Genomic DNA, 19965 nt, shown 5'->3' on the forward strand with positions numbered 1-19965 from the left:
GTGTACTTAAAATGACGAAACATGTTTTGATACGATATTGTTCTGAAATAGATGTTTAGACAGAAAAAACACGTAAATGAATACGTTTCATAGAAATATCATCATTACTAACGATACAATAATTGTCAGAAAACTTAACTTCTTTAAAAAAATATTAAAGCTAATCATATTTGTAATACTCTCCATTTCATAAGAAACGTTTTCCCACACTCGCAAATGAAATCGTTCAAAGTAATCTTGAGTCAACTGTTGCTGTTTATAAAATGTTGAATATTTGACTATGATTTGATTTGAAGGACTGCTACATTTGAAGGACACCTAACTAGGAATGCCTAATCAATATACCACTCCGTCGGTCGCACACAAAAATTTAAACAGACAAACTAGCTTTATTCAAAGATGTTGCCGTGAACATGTAAAGGGCAAAAACTGCATATTTTTCATTTTTGCTATCTATTGTATGTGAGCTTTATTGTACACGTGTTTATTGTACATTATCTTGTGTATTTGGATTGAAACTTTTTTCTTATTTGGGCAAAAAAAAACACGAAAAATGAAAATTCTTTTTTTCAGATATTGTGGTGTATAAGCCCACGCGACAGATTACTTATAAAATTTAATTTACAACAGTAACGGAAAAAACAGAAACTGAATTGTTTCATTTTATTTGAAACTAGAAAATCGCCCGTTAAGGTATGATGGGTGAAAATAGCTTCTATACATTTTAACGAAGCAATCGCCTGTTTAGTAACATTTTGATAGTTGAAATTTTAACTCTAACTCCAGTGGATTAACCCTAAAATCCAGTAAGTAACGTTCACTGTTGACCACTTTTTCGTTTCTTCATTCCCCTGAAATGACAGCGTCTTACCAGTAAAACAGTTAAGTTATCGGATCCGGTTCTGCCTTGTCAAAATAAAGCATTTCCCTGCATGCCAAAAATTACCAAAAATGTTATCAAATTATAATGATGGGGCGCAAGTTTCATTGTTGATGACGTCAGAAGCGTTACTCGATCAGTGAATTCGCTATTGTATATATAAGGATTTCCTACTTTTATAAATGTTGACCATTTTCCAAAGAAACTTCTCTCATTTTTAAAAATGAATAATTTTCGATTTTTTGATTTAAATATTGTAAGTAACAAAAATACATTGCATGTATAGTCACGACGTTACGTCTTTGTTTTCGGACAGTTTGTAGATTGAGTAGCTTACCATTTACCTATCCAAAGCTCGACAACTTTTACTAAATGTGCATCGTGATATAATGTAGTTGTGTTTACACAAATTAATAATTTTATTTGAAAGTTTTGCGTTTCCATTTTTCTCAGGATACTGGATCTAGTAATCTATCTTATTGTAAAACATTTTTAACGAGTCAGATATTTTTACACAAAAATATAAACCTGAATAAATTTAGTGCAGTTTAAAAAATATCTATATTCATTTTATTAAAGTCTTTCAAGGTTTTTTTTTTAATAGCAACGGTATTTACTGCAATACAGTAATATTTTTGTGACAGTAGAAATATAAAATGTACGATAAAAAGGAAAGAAATGCACGAAAAAGATTAATTTGAATGTTTATTTGTATGTGAATCCTTATCTTAAATCATACAACGCTTTCTTGAAATATGCCTGACTCAATAATGCTGCTAAAAGCTAAAAAAAGAAGAAAAAAAAGCAAAATTGTTATACGGAGTTGAAAGAAAGAAATCATCGTACTAAAGAGACATTAAATACATTTAAAAATGCTTTCTTTTCTCCTTATTTTAAGGGCTTTCATTTTTATTGTTGGTGATTGATAGTTTAGGCTTTGAGAACCACGCGATTAGACTTACGAGCTTAAGTATTTTGATGCTTCAATGTCTACCGTCCATTTTTAAGGATTTACTGCAATCTATTTCATAAAAATCTAAGAAACCTTCGTTCATACCAAGCTGTATTTAGAAATTAGCTTTGTCTGTATATCGTGATTTCCTTTCAAATCTTAAGAAATTTCAAATTGTATTTGGAGCAGATGTTTTTGCCATTGTAATCTTACCTGCTCTAATACTTTAACTGTGGGCTCTCCTATTATGTATTATTTTTTTAAACACATCTCCTGTTTTTTTTTGTGTTTTTTTTGCGGGGGGGGGGTTAACAGACATTAATTTGTTTCGCTTTCTTTTTAAGTATTTATAAATTTCAAGAGGGAGAACAAAGAATAAATATTTTAGTTTATTATTAATTTTCATATAGTGTTGTTTCTATGATTTGTAATTGATCCGTTAGAGATATTTTTTTTGGCGTCGGACTTTCGATTTGTTATTTTTATCGCATTTATTGCAGTGACATATTTGCACTCACTCGCTTCATAGTTTATGGTTTTTAGACAAATTATTTTTATTGGAGAAATAGATTAGGAACTGTTTTAATTGTTAATTACTTTGTTTTGCAAAATAGAAGTTTTAAAAAATAACAAACTGAAAAAAAAGAAAAAAAAATTGAGACATTGAATTCAATGTTTTCTGCAATCACGAATTGCAGTAGGACCCTACTCGTTGGGTTTCATGTCTCTACTAATGTCTTCTATCGCAACCATAATTTGAATTCATGTTAAAATTCAAATGAATGACGCATGCATTCTAAGCATAAAAGAATCAAAGGACGTGGAAATTATTCAACGGTCAATGGAAAAGAGTAAGTAATTCGTGGTTGCCCAAAAAATAAACTGCACGTTTTCAGACACTTTTGGAGCACCGTCCCATTTTTAAAAAATAATATAGGGCTATTTTTGGAACATTTTTTCAAAACACTCATTTCGTTCAGTACACTTTTTTAACACTTTTGAAGACGTATATGAGAACAATTCTTGAACCTTGACACATGCCACTTCTTCTACAACACTTTGTATCACACGTTTTGCATCTTAGGGACACTCACCCTCAAGGACGCTTGAAAAATATGAAGTATAAGTAACACTTTACGGTATCTGTTCTTTGTAATGTTCGGAAGTACTTTTTGTATACACCGCGTAAATGACTACTCAACGTTGTTAGTAAGTGTGATACATGAATTTGACTATGCCTCATCAATCAACTTTTATTTTTATTTTAATGATATTTTAGCATAAAGATCCTTGAGTAATATCTACGAATGTTTTATGCGTTCTTTCTATTATTCTAGAACACAAGTAAAATATTTTTCCAGCATTTGCAACAGACAAAAAATATATAATTTATGCTTTTTCTATTTAATATAGGAAAAAGAAAATGCAAACATACAAAATAATTTTGAATCGAAATCTTTGATGTGTTACTTAGTAAAACTGTAGGTTTTTTTTAAATGTTAATGTGTTTGATGTGCGGTTTGTTTATAACATGAATTCAACTTAAGGAGGTAAACCTTATATGTCAACACCACGCTTAATTTATTTCCGTCTACTAAGGGAAAACAAGAACGTTATTATTATAAGTACAGTGAGACCCCAATTTTACGTCCCCCGAATCTATGTTTTTCCGGCATTTATTGTTTTTCATCGAGTCCCATTATCAGTTTTGCTGCAATGTATTTCCCGCGTTTTAAGTTGTTCACATGTTTTACGTTTTTATCCCAATCCCTTGAGAAACATAAAATTCGGGTTTCATGGTGTTATACTTTTCGACAAGTGGTCATATGTTTCTATTGCGTTTTAATATAACAGAGGATTACAAAAGTTAGTGAGAGAAAATAATGTACAAATTATTTTCGTTCAGTTTTTTACTTTTTTGCATTGCCGTCTTTTATCTGTACAATTAAATGAATCGGAAGTACATTTACAAAAAAAAAAAAAAAAAAAAAACAAGCATTTCATTGTGTTTATCACTACCATCCGAGTTAAGTTTACAAAAATTTGAAATCACAAATAGAAGGAACTCAAATACAACAACTTAACACATATATATGTTTATATATTACTTTTAAACCAAAAATATTTTATTAATACCATCTGCGCAACAGCAGGAAGATCTTTTGAGCGTGTGTGAGGAACAGCATAGGCAATTTTAAACATTTCCATTATGTCAGTGCTTCTAAAACTTCTCAAAGCTTTTATGTCGATTTTTATTAGAATATGCAACACATAACGTTCCTTTCATCTCGCACTTTTGTAATATTAACTGTATAGAAGCCGAGCATGATATAAGAAAAGATAAAAAGAACGAGCAGACAAAAGCAAAAGAAAGAAAACCGTTCAAAAATTCATGAAAGTGGTATATTTTCTGGATGTCAGAAAATCGTTAGCTTTCTTCATCTTTGTCCGTTCATATTTTAAATGACCATTATGCAAATGCAAAAAAGACATCAGCAACGTAATATTTAAAACTACGAAAAGACTTTTTAAAATAGAAAACTCAGATTTTTCTCTTTAAGCATTTCATTCACACAACTTGTAGTGCGTGCATGTGGTGGCAAGTATTCTTTTGGCTATCTGTGAAGATTCTTGAAATGAACAAAAAATGTTTTCTTAAAGTGCATGTGTTGAAAGTAGAATGACATTGCTAAGTTTTGAAAGACATTTGTTTCCAACTTCAGATATAAGAATGACTTGCAATTTAATTAAAATATAACAAACAGCACACCAATTTCAAATGCAATTCATGTAATTAATTTATAATCAATTTGACTGAAAACATATAAGATTTAAGTTATTTGATGAATTGAAATACACTTTACTCTCTGCACATTTTAAATGAATAACGAAAATCATAATGAGGCAGTAAGAAACAAATGGATGTAAAAGGAGGATTTAAAAGGTTTAAGTACAGCGTGTATAAAGTAAGGTCTTAGGTCAGGCTCTCATTTAAAATTTTTACTGTCTTTCAGCACGTACCAGGGCTACTAGTACTGCCTCTTGCCCCGAAACAGAGGAATGTTCTCCTATCATATGTACTGGTAAATCTCTAGGATTTCAATTTTGGCATTTACACACAATGCTTTGCTTCTCTCACACTCATATTTGAGAAACAACTTTTTTTTCCTAAATATTTATGGAAAAAACATTATTTAATCTGTATTATATAAATATTAGCTTATTTAAAAAGCAATTTCCAGAGCATAGGTTCGTCGTTACTACTCTATTTAAGTTGAATATTTTATAAATATCAATGATTTAAAAACAATTAGGAAATCCAGCCTAAATGTTTCAGTTTCTAATTTCCAACTAGAAACTAAAATATTTTGATAAAAACAAAATGTTTAACATATAACTCAAACATGGTCATTGGACGAACATGAAGAATAAAGAAACAAGTTATATGAAAGAACACTAGCGATTGCTAGTGGTCGTTAATTTTCAATGACGGAAAACAATGTGCATCAAAATAAAGTGTAGCATGTAACTAGTGAAACAAACCATTTTTTTACGATTTTGTACAATTAGTAACGCAGCAAAGACACAAAGTCTATTGTTAAGATTAAAATTCAACACGTTTTAGGTGCCATTGGGTAATTCGATCCTTACGCCGCGCCGGGCCATTTTACGGTAAACGGTCGTTTTTTTTCCGCACTCGACGCTTCATATATGTCTTTAAACATAATATTACGAGTACAAAAATTAATGAAGCCCAAGCAAAAAATATCTTTATCATTACCTTATAAAATTATTACTTTTTAATGAAGTATATGACCTGTAACGTGCGGGACAAAGGGTTGACCTTTTCTTGGAATGACCCATAGCATGATTTTTTTTCTATTAATACTTGAATATAAACACTCACGAACTAGAGAAGTACCAACAAGCAAATTGTTGCATTTCCAATTTCGTGTTCTATTGAAAAAAAATCATGTTTATGGGTCTTACTTACTCTTGAGAATCATGCTTTCGCATCTTATACACTTAACAGTTAAATTTAACCAGCTTAAGAAGCGAATAGCATTAGATTAAGAAACGAATTTGCTCTTATTGTTCTTTGTACGTAAGTGGATTAAACACGTTTAAAAATTAGCTATGAAAAATTGTATGGACGAAATATTATGTTTATTCTTTAAACTTTTTTTTTTTTGGTTTTTTAGTACAGTGACGATGCGCATTTATTTTTAACACTAAATTAAAAAAAAAAATTTGAAAATGTTCAGTGCTGGTTTGAAACAAACATCACGGAAATAATGTCAAATAAAAACTTTAGGCAAACCTGGCTTATACTCTCGCATGATGAGTTCAAAACAAAGAAGCTAAGTATCAAGGACACGAATTCGTAAGCTTTTAACGTGAAATATATTACAGAAATTGGCACAAAAAAAACATATTTTGAGACGAATAAACTTTGCCTTTCTTAAATACTGCAGTAAAAAAACAATATTTCCAGTTTGATTTAATATAATGTTATTAAAAAGTTTCAAAAAAGTTACAAACATAAGATTTCTCAAGAAATAATTTTACATTTTTTGATACCTGTTGATTTTAGCATTGAGCAAGCAGATGAACAGAATTATGTGAAATACTAAAAACAAATAAAGACGGTACTATGTTTACTTCAATTATTGCGATAGTTTGAAAACTACAAAATAAATAAATAAATAAATTCTTCAAAAGTAATAACAGTGGATAAATGTAATAATATTCTTGTTTCACATTTTACTGAATTAAAAAAAAATATTTAACATTTGCGTTTTGACAGCAAAACATGTACAAACAACAAAACTTTAAGAGAGGAACGTCATAAAAATACAGTAACGAAATTTCTTACAAAGCAATTTTCTGAAAACCACTACATAATACACTGATTTATTGCTAAAAACATAAATAATTCTGATATTTTGAAACTGGTAAAATACATGATATGTTAAAAGTAAGTTTGGAAAAAAAACTCTACTAAAATATTAATCTTAAACATTTTTACAAAACTAAGCCTTTTAACTTTTCATCTGTTTGAAGTAAATACGTTTTGAAAATAATACTTGTTTATTACATTAAAAATGTTTATTACATTTCTTTAAAAAAATTATTTCTTTGTTAACTTAGTTATAAATTTAATGAAACCATACTAGAGTTTAACACAAAGTTATCTGAGTATAAAGACAGACGTTATGCTATGCTAAGTTACAAATAATAAAAGTACTTATTTATCTTAATATTATTTTATTACATAGTAAGTTTTAGTTATTGCTCTTCGTAATAAAGCAACACAACTTGCTCAATTTGGCATTTAATTAAATGCAAAGATCATCACAGAGGTAACGGAAAAATATTTTTATATTTAAGTCGGGGAATAGCGAGCTAAGTGAAATAGTTAGCTGCACTTACCTTTTCAAAATGAAAAAAAAAATGATTTTCTCTCTCTATTTTTTTTTTTTTTTTGAAAATTACACTACATAAAACAATAGAATGTGTTTTGTAATAAAATTTGTCAACACTTTTTTTCCTTTTTGGCGGTCTCGCTCTTAGGGGAATCTATAGTATTTGGGGAGGAGAGGACAACATGATTCTTGGGGGCCGTCACTACTTTGTAAATAATATAGCAACTCATGAATCGGCAAATGAACGAAGTACAAAAGACGAGGAACAAAAGCAATAGTTTTTGTTGTCAATAGATGATTTAGAAATAAATATTTGAACTTGTATTTAATGGTCCTAGAATGGTCGTCTCGTCAATCATGCGTTGATTTCATGTGCTTCCAAACTTTACAAGTTTGATTTGATTTAAATTGTGTGCTTCATAGAATTTTAACTGAACTTAGATACAATCAAGTTTTTTCCAAAACTTTAAAAGTTTACAGCTGCGGTAGCGATGCTTAAAACTTATCTTCAAAATAAAAGCCAACAACAGTAACAGTTTTTTACTTCCTTTTACAAAAAAGGAAGTATTGTATTCGCGAAAAACTTTTCACTCAAAAATCGACCTTAATTTCCATTTTGCTCACCCCAGATTGAATGTTGAGTTTTTTTTTTTCTTTCGACTCGACCACACGTGGATAACTGCCTAAGAACGTATAGACATGCGAAATAACCATTTTGACGATTCCCGAGAAAAAAAAAAAACAACGAGTTTTCTCGTGACGTCTGTATATACGTATGTACGTGCGTATTAGTGATGTGCTGGATTGTTAAAAAAGTAGATCCGCGGATACGGATCCGGACCCGGATCATTAGTGTCAAGATCCGCGGATACGGATACGAATACGGATCTCAATTTTTTTTTACCCAAATTAACTACCCAAGTGTAAAATTTGCTACGGAAAGTATTCCCGTTAGGGTAATGGCACTGTTTCTTTAAAAATGTCATCTACTGCGAAAATATAAACAAGACTCAATTATTTACTCTTTAAATCTCCGTGAAAATTGAGGTCGAATTAGAAGGAATGGGTCAGCGTTACCTTAATGCTTACAATACGAAATAATTACAATATAAAAAATTATTTCGACTGGTAGATGTAGGATACAGGAGCAAAAGTGTAAAGCTGCTTCTGGGCAGGCTAGAAATAATTTTCCGCCTTTTATTTCAAATTAAATGCAGCGCTGACCCATTCCACCCAACTTACCCCGATCGACGAAACAACAGAGCCGGGAACACCTTTACAACTAGTAAATACATAATTTAGTCTCACCTTTTTTGAAGGATTCCGAGAAAAACCAAAATGAAGAATTACACAAACCCAAGGTCATAACAAAAACCAATATTAAATTACAAATTAAAAAAAAAAAACATATCTTAGAGAGCCGACCTCATATTAAGATGAATTTCGCGGGTCAGAATACATATCGTTAACAAATGTGAACCGACAGGAGATAGAAATTTTAAATCGTCGAACTTTTTATCTTTATCTTCCGACTATGAAATTGCTACCAATCACGCGAATAAAGGCTTAGAATAGCGTTAAAATTTACTTAACAAGATTATATTTCCTACTGTATATAACTTGGAAGTTCCAAATAAATATCAAACACAGAAAACTTCGTTCTTTCAATTAGGGCAATATTTTTAACCTATGGGTAAGTATTTACTACCATAATTGTAAAAAAACATTAATTCGGTTTTTAATTAATATCTCCGGTAGTTAAAGTTCTACAAAAACGAGGTCAAGCTAAGAACACTTTTGATCAATTCACCTTTGAACGAAAAAAATAACTATCAAAATCAGTTCATCTGTTTAGGAGCTACGATGCCACAAATAGACACACAGATGCACATTTTTAAAACTTATTACCCCTTCCTTTTCGCGACGGAGGGTAAATTGGCTTCGGAAATAATAACTTATAATTTAGACAGGGAATAAAACCTAATTAAAACGGAATTAATTTAAAAAATATTTAAGAATTTTTAGAATAGAAAAGATCCGTTTAAGATCCGCCAACAAAGTAACGGATACGAATACAGATAATTATTTTCCCTCGGATATCCGTGGATACGGATACGGATATCCGGAACATTACTAGTGCGTATGTGCGCATGTGCGTACGTGCGTATGTGCGTATGAATGTCACATAACTCAAGAACTGAATATCCTAAAAAGTTGAAATTTGGTACTTAGACTCCTAGTGGGGTCTAGTTGTGCACCTTCCTTTTAGGTCGCATTCGGATGCTCCAAAGAGGCTCTTTTGCCCCTTTTTGGGGGAAAATCATTGTTAATTTCGATATAAACTCAAGTCGTGTTATAATTTAGCGGACATTTGGCGATATATCGCCAGTCTTTTGGTCACCAAGTTTTGTCACCAACTTGGCGACAAATTTGGCGATTTTTTATTATTTTTTTTAAAATCTGGTTTTAATTTGGCCACTTTTGGTGATATTTAGAGAGAAAAAAAATAATCACATTAAAACTGCCAATAATGAGAAATGGACATTAAATTGGAGTAAAAGGAAGTCATGTGATGCACACATCAGCTCGTTTTTAATTAGACAAAAACCACGAGGTGCGCTACTGATAATTTATAATTATTTTTAAACCCTCGTATACGGACCATCCTAATATTATATATATATATATATATATATATATATATATATATATATATATATATATATATATATATATATATATTTATTTATGCCAACCAATATGCCAGTTGCCAACGATGACCACGTTTAGAGATTGGCATTTTTGATGCATGCTGCAGAACATTATTTAAAGTATTTTTACTACACTCTCCTTCAATATATTTTAACAAAAACAATTCTATCCTTCTGCTGCCTTCTTTTAAATTTGACTTAAGACGACCGAATGAAATGTATTCTTTGTATAAAAGAATCTATTCCGTGATTGCACCACTTCGTAATGCCTTTTAGTCAATCGCAATTGGATAACACACCGGGCATTATATCGGTCTAGTCATCGCTTTCTTTACCGAATCGATTCAGTGTATTGTGTCGCCTGAAATGGTGCTCACACATAAAATGTAATCTACCGGGTTCCTTGTTTTTGCCTACCTAATCTATGCATATTTTCTCCATTGTTATATAGTAAAGGATAGTTTTATTCAAAAAAACCCTAACATTCCAATTTTTTTTTTTTTTTTTTTTTTTACTACTAATAAAAATTTACTTAGAACACGCCAGTAGAACATCAATTTGTGAATTATATCAGTTTGCTACATAGTGGTTTAAACTAGAAAAGTATACTGCATATATATATATATATATATATACATACATACACACATACATATATATACGTATTGTTCCTTAACTACAGTTTTGAAAAATATAATCTGGAAACATTTTGAAGGATAATCCGATTCTAATCACAGTATTCCGATGCTGCAAAGTTAAATCTGTCCAACTATAGCCTGTAATTAAGGCATACTTTACGACACTATAAATTTTTACTAAAATGTATTTCTATGAGTTTGAATAGATAAAAAGATCAATAAATTGTATTTAGGCAAAGGTTCAACTAGAATTAAATCTTTTTATAAACGCGTTTTTTATTTATTTTTTTTTTTTACAACAATGGAGTTTTTGCGTAAAAATATTCATAAAGAATTAAAAAATTAAAATAAGAAAACGACATTTTACTATTTCAAATGAATTATAAATCATAAATTTTTCAAATACAAAGCTCTTTTTGTCGTCTTTAATCGATGCAAATAATATAAAATCTATGCGACATTAACTAAGCAATTACTAAATATACTCGCAGCTAACGATTTGAATACATTTTTAAGATAAAGATTGCGGCTTTCTAAGACGTGAAATAATGACTTGGGTCTGGTCACGAGGTTTTTTTGCTTTGCATTATTTACAATAAGGGTCTAGAAGCATTACTCACAGTACGTAACTTTTTCTTAAACAAAGCGATTGTTTTTTTGTCGCAATACTCTAAATATGGAAGAATGGCCCTAATATATATAAACTTTACGTTTTTATGGTTTTTAAATCAACTCATTTTATTACAAAATTTACAAAATAAATGTCAATAACAAAAAATATAACTCATTAGATTCCAAATCACTCAAATCACTTTCCACAATTTACTTTCTAACGCAAAAAACGCTTTTACTTCAGGCAAGTACAATCTGAAAACCTTCCAAAACGCCATCCACCGTAAAGTGATTAATGACGGAAACATAAATGCACTTCAACGGAATAGATACAGTGATTTGTATTTATATGAATTTTCCCTCATTTTACCCATTTAATTCAAACTACCGAAGGAATACCCGCATGAAAAATACCAAATATGCAGAAATGTAAAACTTTTTTTTTTTCCTAACTGAATTTTCTACGTAAGTTCGATGGAAAAGCAGGAAATCCATTATGCTTTACGTGATGAGAATATTGCTTTAAACAAATTTCTCAAATACAATGCTGTGGTTTAAAAAACAATTTTACCGAAACCGAGTTAATAGTGCTCTGTGTCGATTAAATCGCTGAAGCTTATTGCTTGTAGTTAATTTTGTGTATGTTTTAATGAGCAAATAAAGGCTAATATTTTTAAGCAATTTCGAAATTTATTTTGAAGTTATTATTCAGTATATACACTTTTAAAATGTTGCCTAATTAAAGATAAACTCTTAGTAACTGTGTGATTTCTGAGAATTGTAGGTAAGTGTAAATATTTTGATCGTTTTTATTTGTTGCAATGAGAACAAAAAGGTGTTTTAATTAGATTTATTTGATTAAATAAAGATTGAATAGGATTAAAGTCAACGCTGCGTCAATATAATTAGACACCAAGCGATTGCTGCATTTCAAAAATAAGCGCATTTTACACAATGCTTTTATGCCTAAATGTAGTTGAATATTATAAATTGGAATTAAAAGCATACCCATATTACAGTTAAATGTATTCATTTCAAGATTTGGTGCTTTTATAAATAAAGATAATATACTTTAAGTTAAACACAGCTTAATAAAGGAAAGATTGCATTGATTTCTTTCGCTTATAATTCCATTTAAGAACATAGAAAAATTAATTTATTTTAAATAAGAAACGTTTGCTGTTATATTTCTCGCAATTAATTCATTATTACTGTATTTGACTTAGTGGAATTGCCGGCATGCAACTTTCCTCAAAGTAAAAAAAAAGGTTATTTGCAACAAGATAAAAGAAAGGGTAAGTCTCTCTCAATTAATAATACAGGAAAATACGTGGTTTTTTTCGACGCTTGTCTAGACATAAAGCACTTTTGCATGAGGAATCCATACAGTGCAACATGTGCAAGTTGACCACTTGCAATGTACTACTGTAGTGGTTCATCTAAACAGGTGGCCTACTTGTTGATTTATATGATACAAGATTAATTCCATGCCTGAAAAAAAGACCAATGGTCAGCTCACCGGCGTAGTCAACTTTACTGGTTTTACTATCTACTATCAAAAACCAATCACGTATACTTTTTTAGTTCTTATAAAGTGAATATTCTTTTTTGGTATTTTCAGTATTGATTTCGACTATGCAAGATGGCTTTCAATCTGAAATATTAAATAAATAAATAAAAATATCGCCCACCAGATCTTAAATCAGTGGTAGTTTTTTTTTTGGTAAAAATATCTACTTAAAATTGTTGTAAAAGCCCATAGACGACTTATCTCTGCGTTTGACCCCTGTCCCGCTAAACTGAAGTAGCTATCAAATTACCGCAGTGGTATCAGGAGAAATTCTGCAACCAATATGAAAAAAGTGAAGAATATACAAAGAGTGTTCCAGGCAAGTTACGGTATGAAGGTTACATGCCGAAAATAAAATCTCAGCATAAAATTGGTTTTAATGAAAAACATTGTTAAGGCTATGGACAGAAATTGGAATGTTTTCTGTACTTGAATGATAACTATTCCAAATTTAGCAATGCGAAAATTAAAGAAAGTGTTTTCACAGGAGATGGCCACAAATAAAAGAATATATAAAATATAAAATCTAGCATTTTTAAGACAGCACTGATTTAGAAAACTGACTGTACTTGTTAGGTAAGATGAACATTGCCTAATTTCCTTAGTGTAAATGCCACTATAGTAAAATATTACAGCGCCTTTCATGCAAAACCCTTACGTAATGATGAAAAATGGTTTACATTTTCGAATTCGGCGTACAAAAGTACTACCAGTATTAGCCAATAAAATCTTTGAGACAGAAAAAAAGGTAGACCAGTGTCATTAGAGCTGAGATGATAGCAATTAGAACTGAGATGATAGCATTAGTTCTCAACGTGTAGTTGTTTGAATTCGGTAATTCATGCGGCACAGCTGAAAAAGCAAAAAAAAAAAAAAAAAGAAAAGATGAATGTGTAAAATGGAGTTTACACTGCTTATACTTTTAGATAAAGTTTCTTATACTAATAGCTTTTACTAGAAATAGAAAGAGTTACTCGTATCCATAAAAATTAAAAGTAAAATCATAATTCCCGACTTCTCACCAACTTACTTTACATTTTTAACACTTATAGATAATAAATATCTTACATTTTCTACGTTATCGATTTTTTCGTTTTTCATCCACTAAGTTCAACTTAATTTCGGAAATGTGCCTCTTTCTTAGGTCTAGAACTCCTCCAGTTAATGATTTATTTACTTATTATGTGAATTAAAGGATAACTGACTAGTTATGTGCACCCAACCCGGATTGGGAAGGTTTGTCTCTTATTGCCAATATGAAGTATGTTATCGATATTACAGGAGCACCATCAGTTGGTTCTCTGAACAGCATCATTTAAGAACACCCCATCTACATTTCTTTCTAAACATAAGTTTACTCAACAATTGGAAAAAAAATCAAAAAAAGAAAAATTGAAAATTTCTGTGCACTTTAGTTTTTAAAGGGTTTTTTTTCTTAAGGGTCTAACGCTGCTGCTTCTTATCAGATTGCAGTTCTATTGGTACGCACTTATTTCTTACCTTTTTTCTTTCATATTTTTTTTTCATTAGTTAATATACTTAAGATATTTTAAAGCTGATGAGCCCAAGACTACACCAATCAGGAATGGGCAGATTTGTGTCTTATTGCCAATACCAAGAATCTTATCGATATTACAGGAACAGGAAGGGGGGTCAAGTCAGGGGGTTCTCAAAACAGCATCGTTTAAGAACACCCCGTCTACATTTTTCATGATTATAAGTCTACATTTGGGAAAAAAAGTTCAAAAAAGAAAATTTGAAAATTTATTTGCACTTCAGTTCTTAAAGGGCTTATTTCTTGAGGATCTTTCATTGCTGCTTCTTATCAGATCGCAGCTCTATTGATATTCTCTTTCCTTACCTCTTTTTTCTACCGTATATATTCTTTTTTTTTTTTTTTTTTTTGCTATTAAGATACTTAAGATATTTTCAAGCTGATGTGATTCATGACTAGTCAAGTAAAGTTAAGTATTCCAGTTCGGAAACATGTAGCCATAATTGATTTTTTTTGCCCCAGTTGGTTCTAAAACATAAGCTAAATTTCACAGACGATACATAAAAATATCAGCAGTAGAGTAGTTACAGTAATTTAATTAATTTATTATTTTTGCATTTGTTCGGATCTTGGAACTGAAAATTTGCACTTTTAATTAATAAAGTTTTACTGACCACGTTCGTAGCTCAAAATGTAATGTATAGGTCAAAAAAAAAAAAAAAAGGTAGCATTAGTCATTCAAATACTTTGCTTGCAGAAAAAAAATACCTTCAAAAATAGCTAATTAAGAAGCGTATTGTAAAGGCTTTCAAACTTTTATGTTACAATAGAGAAACTGCATTCGTAAACTGATTTGAATTTACCTACAAATGAATGGGGACTGTAATACGTCTATTATTAATGTGAAATTCCAAAATAAACACAGGGAAATTTATGAGTAAAAAACAGTATATAGCTGTTTCAAAGCTACAATAAAACCTCTTCATCAGACCATCCATTGTAGCCTAGAAATAGCTATCTGATGTTTTTTTATCATTATGTGTGCATAATATACTTTGTTTCTTCATTTCCAACATATTTAAGCGCAAATCTTGCATGATTGTTTTTTTTAATTATTATTATAATACGTCTGTCAAAAAGTTGACAGAAATATATGTTTTGCCACACGTATTCACACATATTAACACACAAAGTACAATTTGCATTAGAAAGGTAAAGGGCATCAACTGCAAAGTTTTAATTTTTCTTTTTTTTTTTTTTTTGCATTGTTCTCAACTATTACCGTGCTTCTTTAAATTACACTGAAAACAAATTGCGAAAAAAACGTCAAATTCCAGCGTTTTCCTATTGTTAGTACGAAATCCTAAACAGATTTTTCCGAAAAAATCATTTCTGCGTATAACCGCCCTTTACCTTCCTACGTCGATGTTATTCTGTCCTTCAAAGTAATTATTATCCGATACGAGCGTATGAGGATATGAGCACTAGGCCCCTCATAGTGCTGCTCTGGTATCTTGATGCTTGACCTTGGAATAATTCACCTATCTTTGAGTCTTCGAGCTGGAACTAGTTACTGGAAGGAGTAAGTCCAATTATTGGCTTACAAAAAGCAGACCCGAAGACCCCAAGTCACGTGACTCAACAAAGCGAATGGTTGGCACGTTTTGCGTGAAACAATCGAAAGAAACCCTATTTCTTAAAATTTTTTGCTTTAAAATCTATGACTTGGGGTCTTGGCTTCACGAATGAAAAGCTTCACTCCCTTCATTACATTGCTTCACAATGGTTTGAGTTGGAAAGATAGAAATTTTGAGAGTGGCACAGAGCCGATAATCGTTATTGAAACGCAAACCAAATTTTCTCAATCTTATTTAAAATTAAGGAATTTCGTAAGCATCAGTGAAACGAAAGTCATCTTATCAGAGTCAGACTGCATCACAAAAGAAAGCGTTTTCTGGCACGCACTACATACCAACAGTCATATTTCTTTAAATTTTGATCACTGAAAGTCTCTGTATTTTTAGGGTTTGTCTTACTAAGAAGCTACTCAAGTTGTGAAATCAAAAGAAAAAGACAGAAATCAAAAGATCACAGTTGAAACTTTTCTCCCATTTTAGAATTAATTTTTTGCCCTAGCCTCCCGTATTCGAGGTTCTTACAGCATGCCAAAACTTGAAGGAGGTCTGTCAAATTTTAAGACTTGGCGAGAAATGAAAGGCACCACGCGACTTGACCGTCTGCTTGCTGTAGGACAATCATATGCAAAACTTAAGTCAGATATCTTCCATTTTAAACTAAAACTCGCTAATCCTAAAATGTTGGCGCATTTTAAATTCTTCAGTTTTCAAGAACGGGGAGAAAAGGACATACAATTTAAGTGTAAAAAAAAGTTTTATTATACTCTTTCGATTGTTTGTTGTTAAGATTTTTTTATTACTACACTATTGTATGGTTTCCTTATTAGTAATATAATCAACAACGCTCTTGGCTCGGATCTGTTTACGTTAGAGTACGTTAGCGAGAGGGCTGGGATGGAAAAATGATATTAACTGCTTTAATGCTGGAAACTGTCGTACCGCTATAGACAAGTTAATTGCGGTTTTTGAATAACAGGATCTTCAGTTTTTTAAAGTGCTTACTTCATATATCGCTAGTATTCAAAAACAAAAAGACAAAAAAAAAAAAACTTGAAAGAATAAATATTTTCAACGGTTAAGAGAATTTAGAAAATCGGGAGAGCAGAACAGAAATGCTGTCATAGCTCTAGCTTTTGCATACATTCAGTGCCTTTTACACAAGTTTTTAAACGTGCGTATCATAAAGTGGTATTTGCAGAATTGTGAGTATGTGCAAAAACTTTCTCAAAACATGTATTTCAGTTCATATTTTTAACAGAGTAAAAACCGTATGTAAAAAACCGAGTTTGACCGTAAAAAATTTTTTGGGGCGTAAGTATTGCAAACAATTTATGGAAATATTTATTAAATTTTTGTTAAAAAATATATTTATAAAATTGCGCATGGTAGAACACGAAGTTCCGTCTAGTTACTCTCTCAATATTGAACAAGATTTCTTTTTTTCTTAAAAAAATACAGTTTTAGCATTGAAAACTTATTTATAAAATGATAACACATCTTTTTTTACGGGAAAACAAGGTGAATTTGTTTAAAAAAAGGATTAAATTCATTCTTTCTAATAGCAGGCAAAATGCTTAAATTATTAATAACAATTTATGAATTTTTTACAGTCAACGTGTTAAATTCAAGCATTTTTTCTAACATTTTACTCACTCCCAAGATAGAGATTTGCAGTGAATAACAACAAGTAAATAAATAATTCCCCTAAGAAACATTTTTAAATTTAAAATTGAGTCGAAATGAATGCGACGAATAACATATTTTAGTATCACTTGTAACAAATATTGTTTAATAAAAGCAATCATTTTTTGAAATGTTTTTAACTTTTTTGTTCCCCAAACTATTTGTGCACAAATTCAATTGATTAGACAAAAGAAAGTAAGAATGTTAGGACGTAAAATAACATTTCAAACCTTGTTAGATTATGACGCATCACAAGATTCCAATAAGAAGTAATTGAATAATGAACATTGAAATATAACATGCTCGCTGCTTAGAAGCATGAAAATGGCAAGACAGAGTTGAGTATTTTTTAACATTTTTCGCACTATTACACTGTAAAAAAAAAATGTAAATTTTGAAGAATAAATCCGTATTTTTTACAGAAAAAAGCTGTTCGTAATAAAATACAGGATTTCTCTGTTTTTTTGAATCTGTAACCGGTTATAAGCGTTAACTGTTACCATTGCCTCACCGCGTACTTTGTTTTTCTTCGAAATTTCGCCCGCCTGTTTGGATTTTGGTTCTTGTGCTCGAATTTTTTGATCTTATATTTATTTAAAGCGAGTAAGTCTTAAATCGTTTGCAACTTCCATTTCATTGCATCCTAATCAATCTTTTATTATTATGTTTTTTTGTCATCTGTTACAGAGGCATATTCGGAAATTTACCTTTGTATACATGTATTTCGTAGTAGTATAGTAAATATTGAAATGTATTTATGAAAGTATAGTTTCATTTTTTAATCTTCATAAAATAATAAATCAGCTTGAATAAATAATTAAAAATACGGAAGATTTCTGTAAAATAAACGGAAGAAAACTGGCGTCCTGGCTGACAGTTTTTTTCTGTAGATTTTACAGATTTTTTTTACAGTGTAGAAATATAGGGTCACGCAAGCATTTACTCACAAAAAAAAGGAAAAAAATATGTTATAAAAATTAGACATACAATAATAAAGTAATGAATTATCTATAAATTTTATAATAAAAATATCTATGCATCAAATTAACTGAATGATACGTCTTTTTTTTGTAATAAAATTATTATGTGAAATGTAATTTACATACGTTAATTTTGGAACTTAACAGAAATACTTAGATTAAAAGAAAAAGTAATTCTCAAATGATGCTAATATTCCCTTTTATCAAATATCAACGTAAAGAAGAAAATAATAAGCAAAACAAAAAAAATAAGTTTAGAAATTAAATGTTAATTGTTCAGAAAAAATATTGACAGGGACAATGTATTTAGAAGAATAAACAGTGCGAAAGTAAATCTCAAAACACAAGCGCAATAACAAAAAATTATCAACAATCGATAAAACTTTATTACTTTAATGAATATTCTTCCAAAATATACTCCAAATGTTTAGCCTGTAGATTAAACAATGACATTTAACATAAACGTGGATTAAGTTAACCCAGAGCAAACCAGAAAAAATATACGTGATGACGCTTAAATGTCTTTATTTCAAATAACTATTTTAAACTACTAACTTTTAAGCACGAGAATGAGAAAAATAAACACTTTATTACGATTAAAAAGTTTTGAAAACCGTGCCCCAGAATTAAACAAGAAAACGTTCATAACACATATGTACCAATTCTTGATTGCGACTAAAACTACTTGTCCGAAACAGTCTCATTCAAAAGTACAAAAACTAAAATTCCCGAAATAATTATACCTTAACAACAAACTTTAACGTAACAAAAATCTATCTCTTTTGACATCAAATTGTGACAAAAACACATGTCGAAATAGCTGACAGTATAAGCAAAAACAAACACAGTACCGCACATAAACTTTTAAACGGCATGTAGCAACACGTTGTTACGCGATAAATGTCCGAGATGAGTCTATGAAACTAAAAAAAAAAAAAAATATTTGATAAAAAAATCTTTCCGAAAAAAAAGGAGTTTTTCATGAAAATCCAGTAATGAAAACCGCGTGCTTCTTCACTTAAATAAGAAATCTCACCTACCTCGTAATAAAGAGGCGAAGATGATCCAAACGAGCATTGTCAATCCAGCGGCTCCGTTGCCGGCGACTGGCGGAATCCGGGCGTCAAGCAATGCTTTAACCGCGCCAGCAGCGCCCACTACGATACCCGGTCTGGAGTCCGGGCGCGGGGTTTTCAATTGCCCTGCTGTACGTCCGGCTATGAATCCCAAAAACAACTGGGTAGGGATTGGCTAGAGGGGGACGTAAGAAACGGGGCATTGTCAAGGAACGTTTTGATATTTTCATGGGTTGCATTTGAAATATTTTTTCTGGACGAAACGCAGTTTTTCGCGAGTGGTTGAAATTCAACTGTAGTAGCTT

General features: G+C 30.7%; 1 protein-coding gene across 2 annotated transcripts in view; it reads right to left on the bottom strand.

Moving 5' to 3' along the window:
* LOC129231253 (uncharacterized) overlaps positions 1-19742 on the bottom strand; it is a 352203-nt gene extending 332461 nt beyond the window's left edge. The window contains exon 1 of one of the 2 annotated variants that reach the window (XM_054865532.1): positions 19625-19742. In XM_054865532.1, coding sequence (XP_054721507.1) covers positions 19625-19661 — 37 coding nt within the window. In that variant the 5' untranslated portion in view covers positions 19662-19742. The remainder of the gene's footprint in view (positions 1-19624) is intronic. The other variant, XM_054865531.1, reaches the window with a different exon arrangement.
* Between the last annotated feature and the right edge of the window lie 223 nt (positions 19743-19965).

Source organism: Uloborus diversus, chromosome 10 (genome assembly GCF_026930045.1).
Source record: "Uloborus diversus isolate 005 chromosome 10, Udiv.v.3.1, whole genome shotgun sequence".
NCBI classification, from domain to species: Eukaryota; Metazoa; Arthropoda; class Arachnida; order Araneae; family Uloboridae; genus Uloborus; species Uloborus diversus.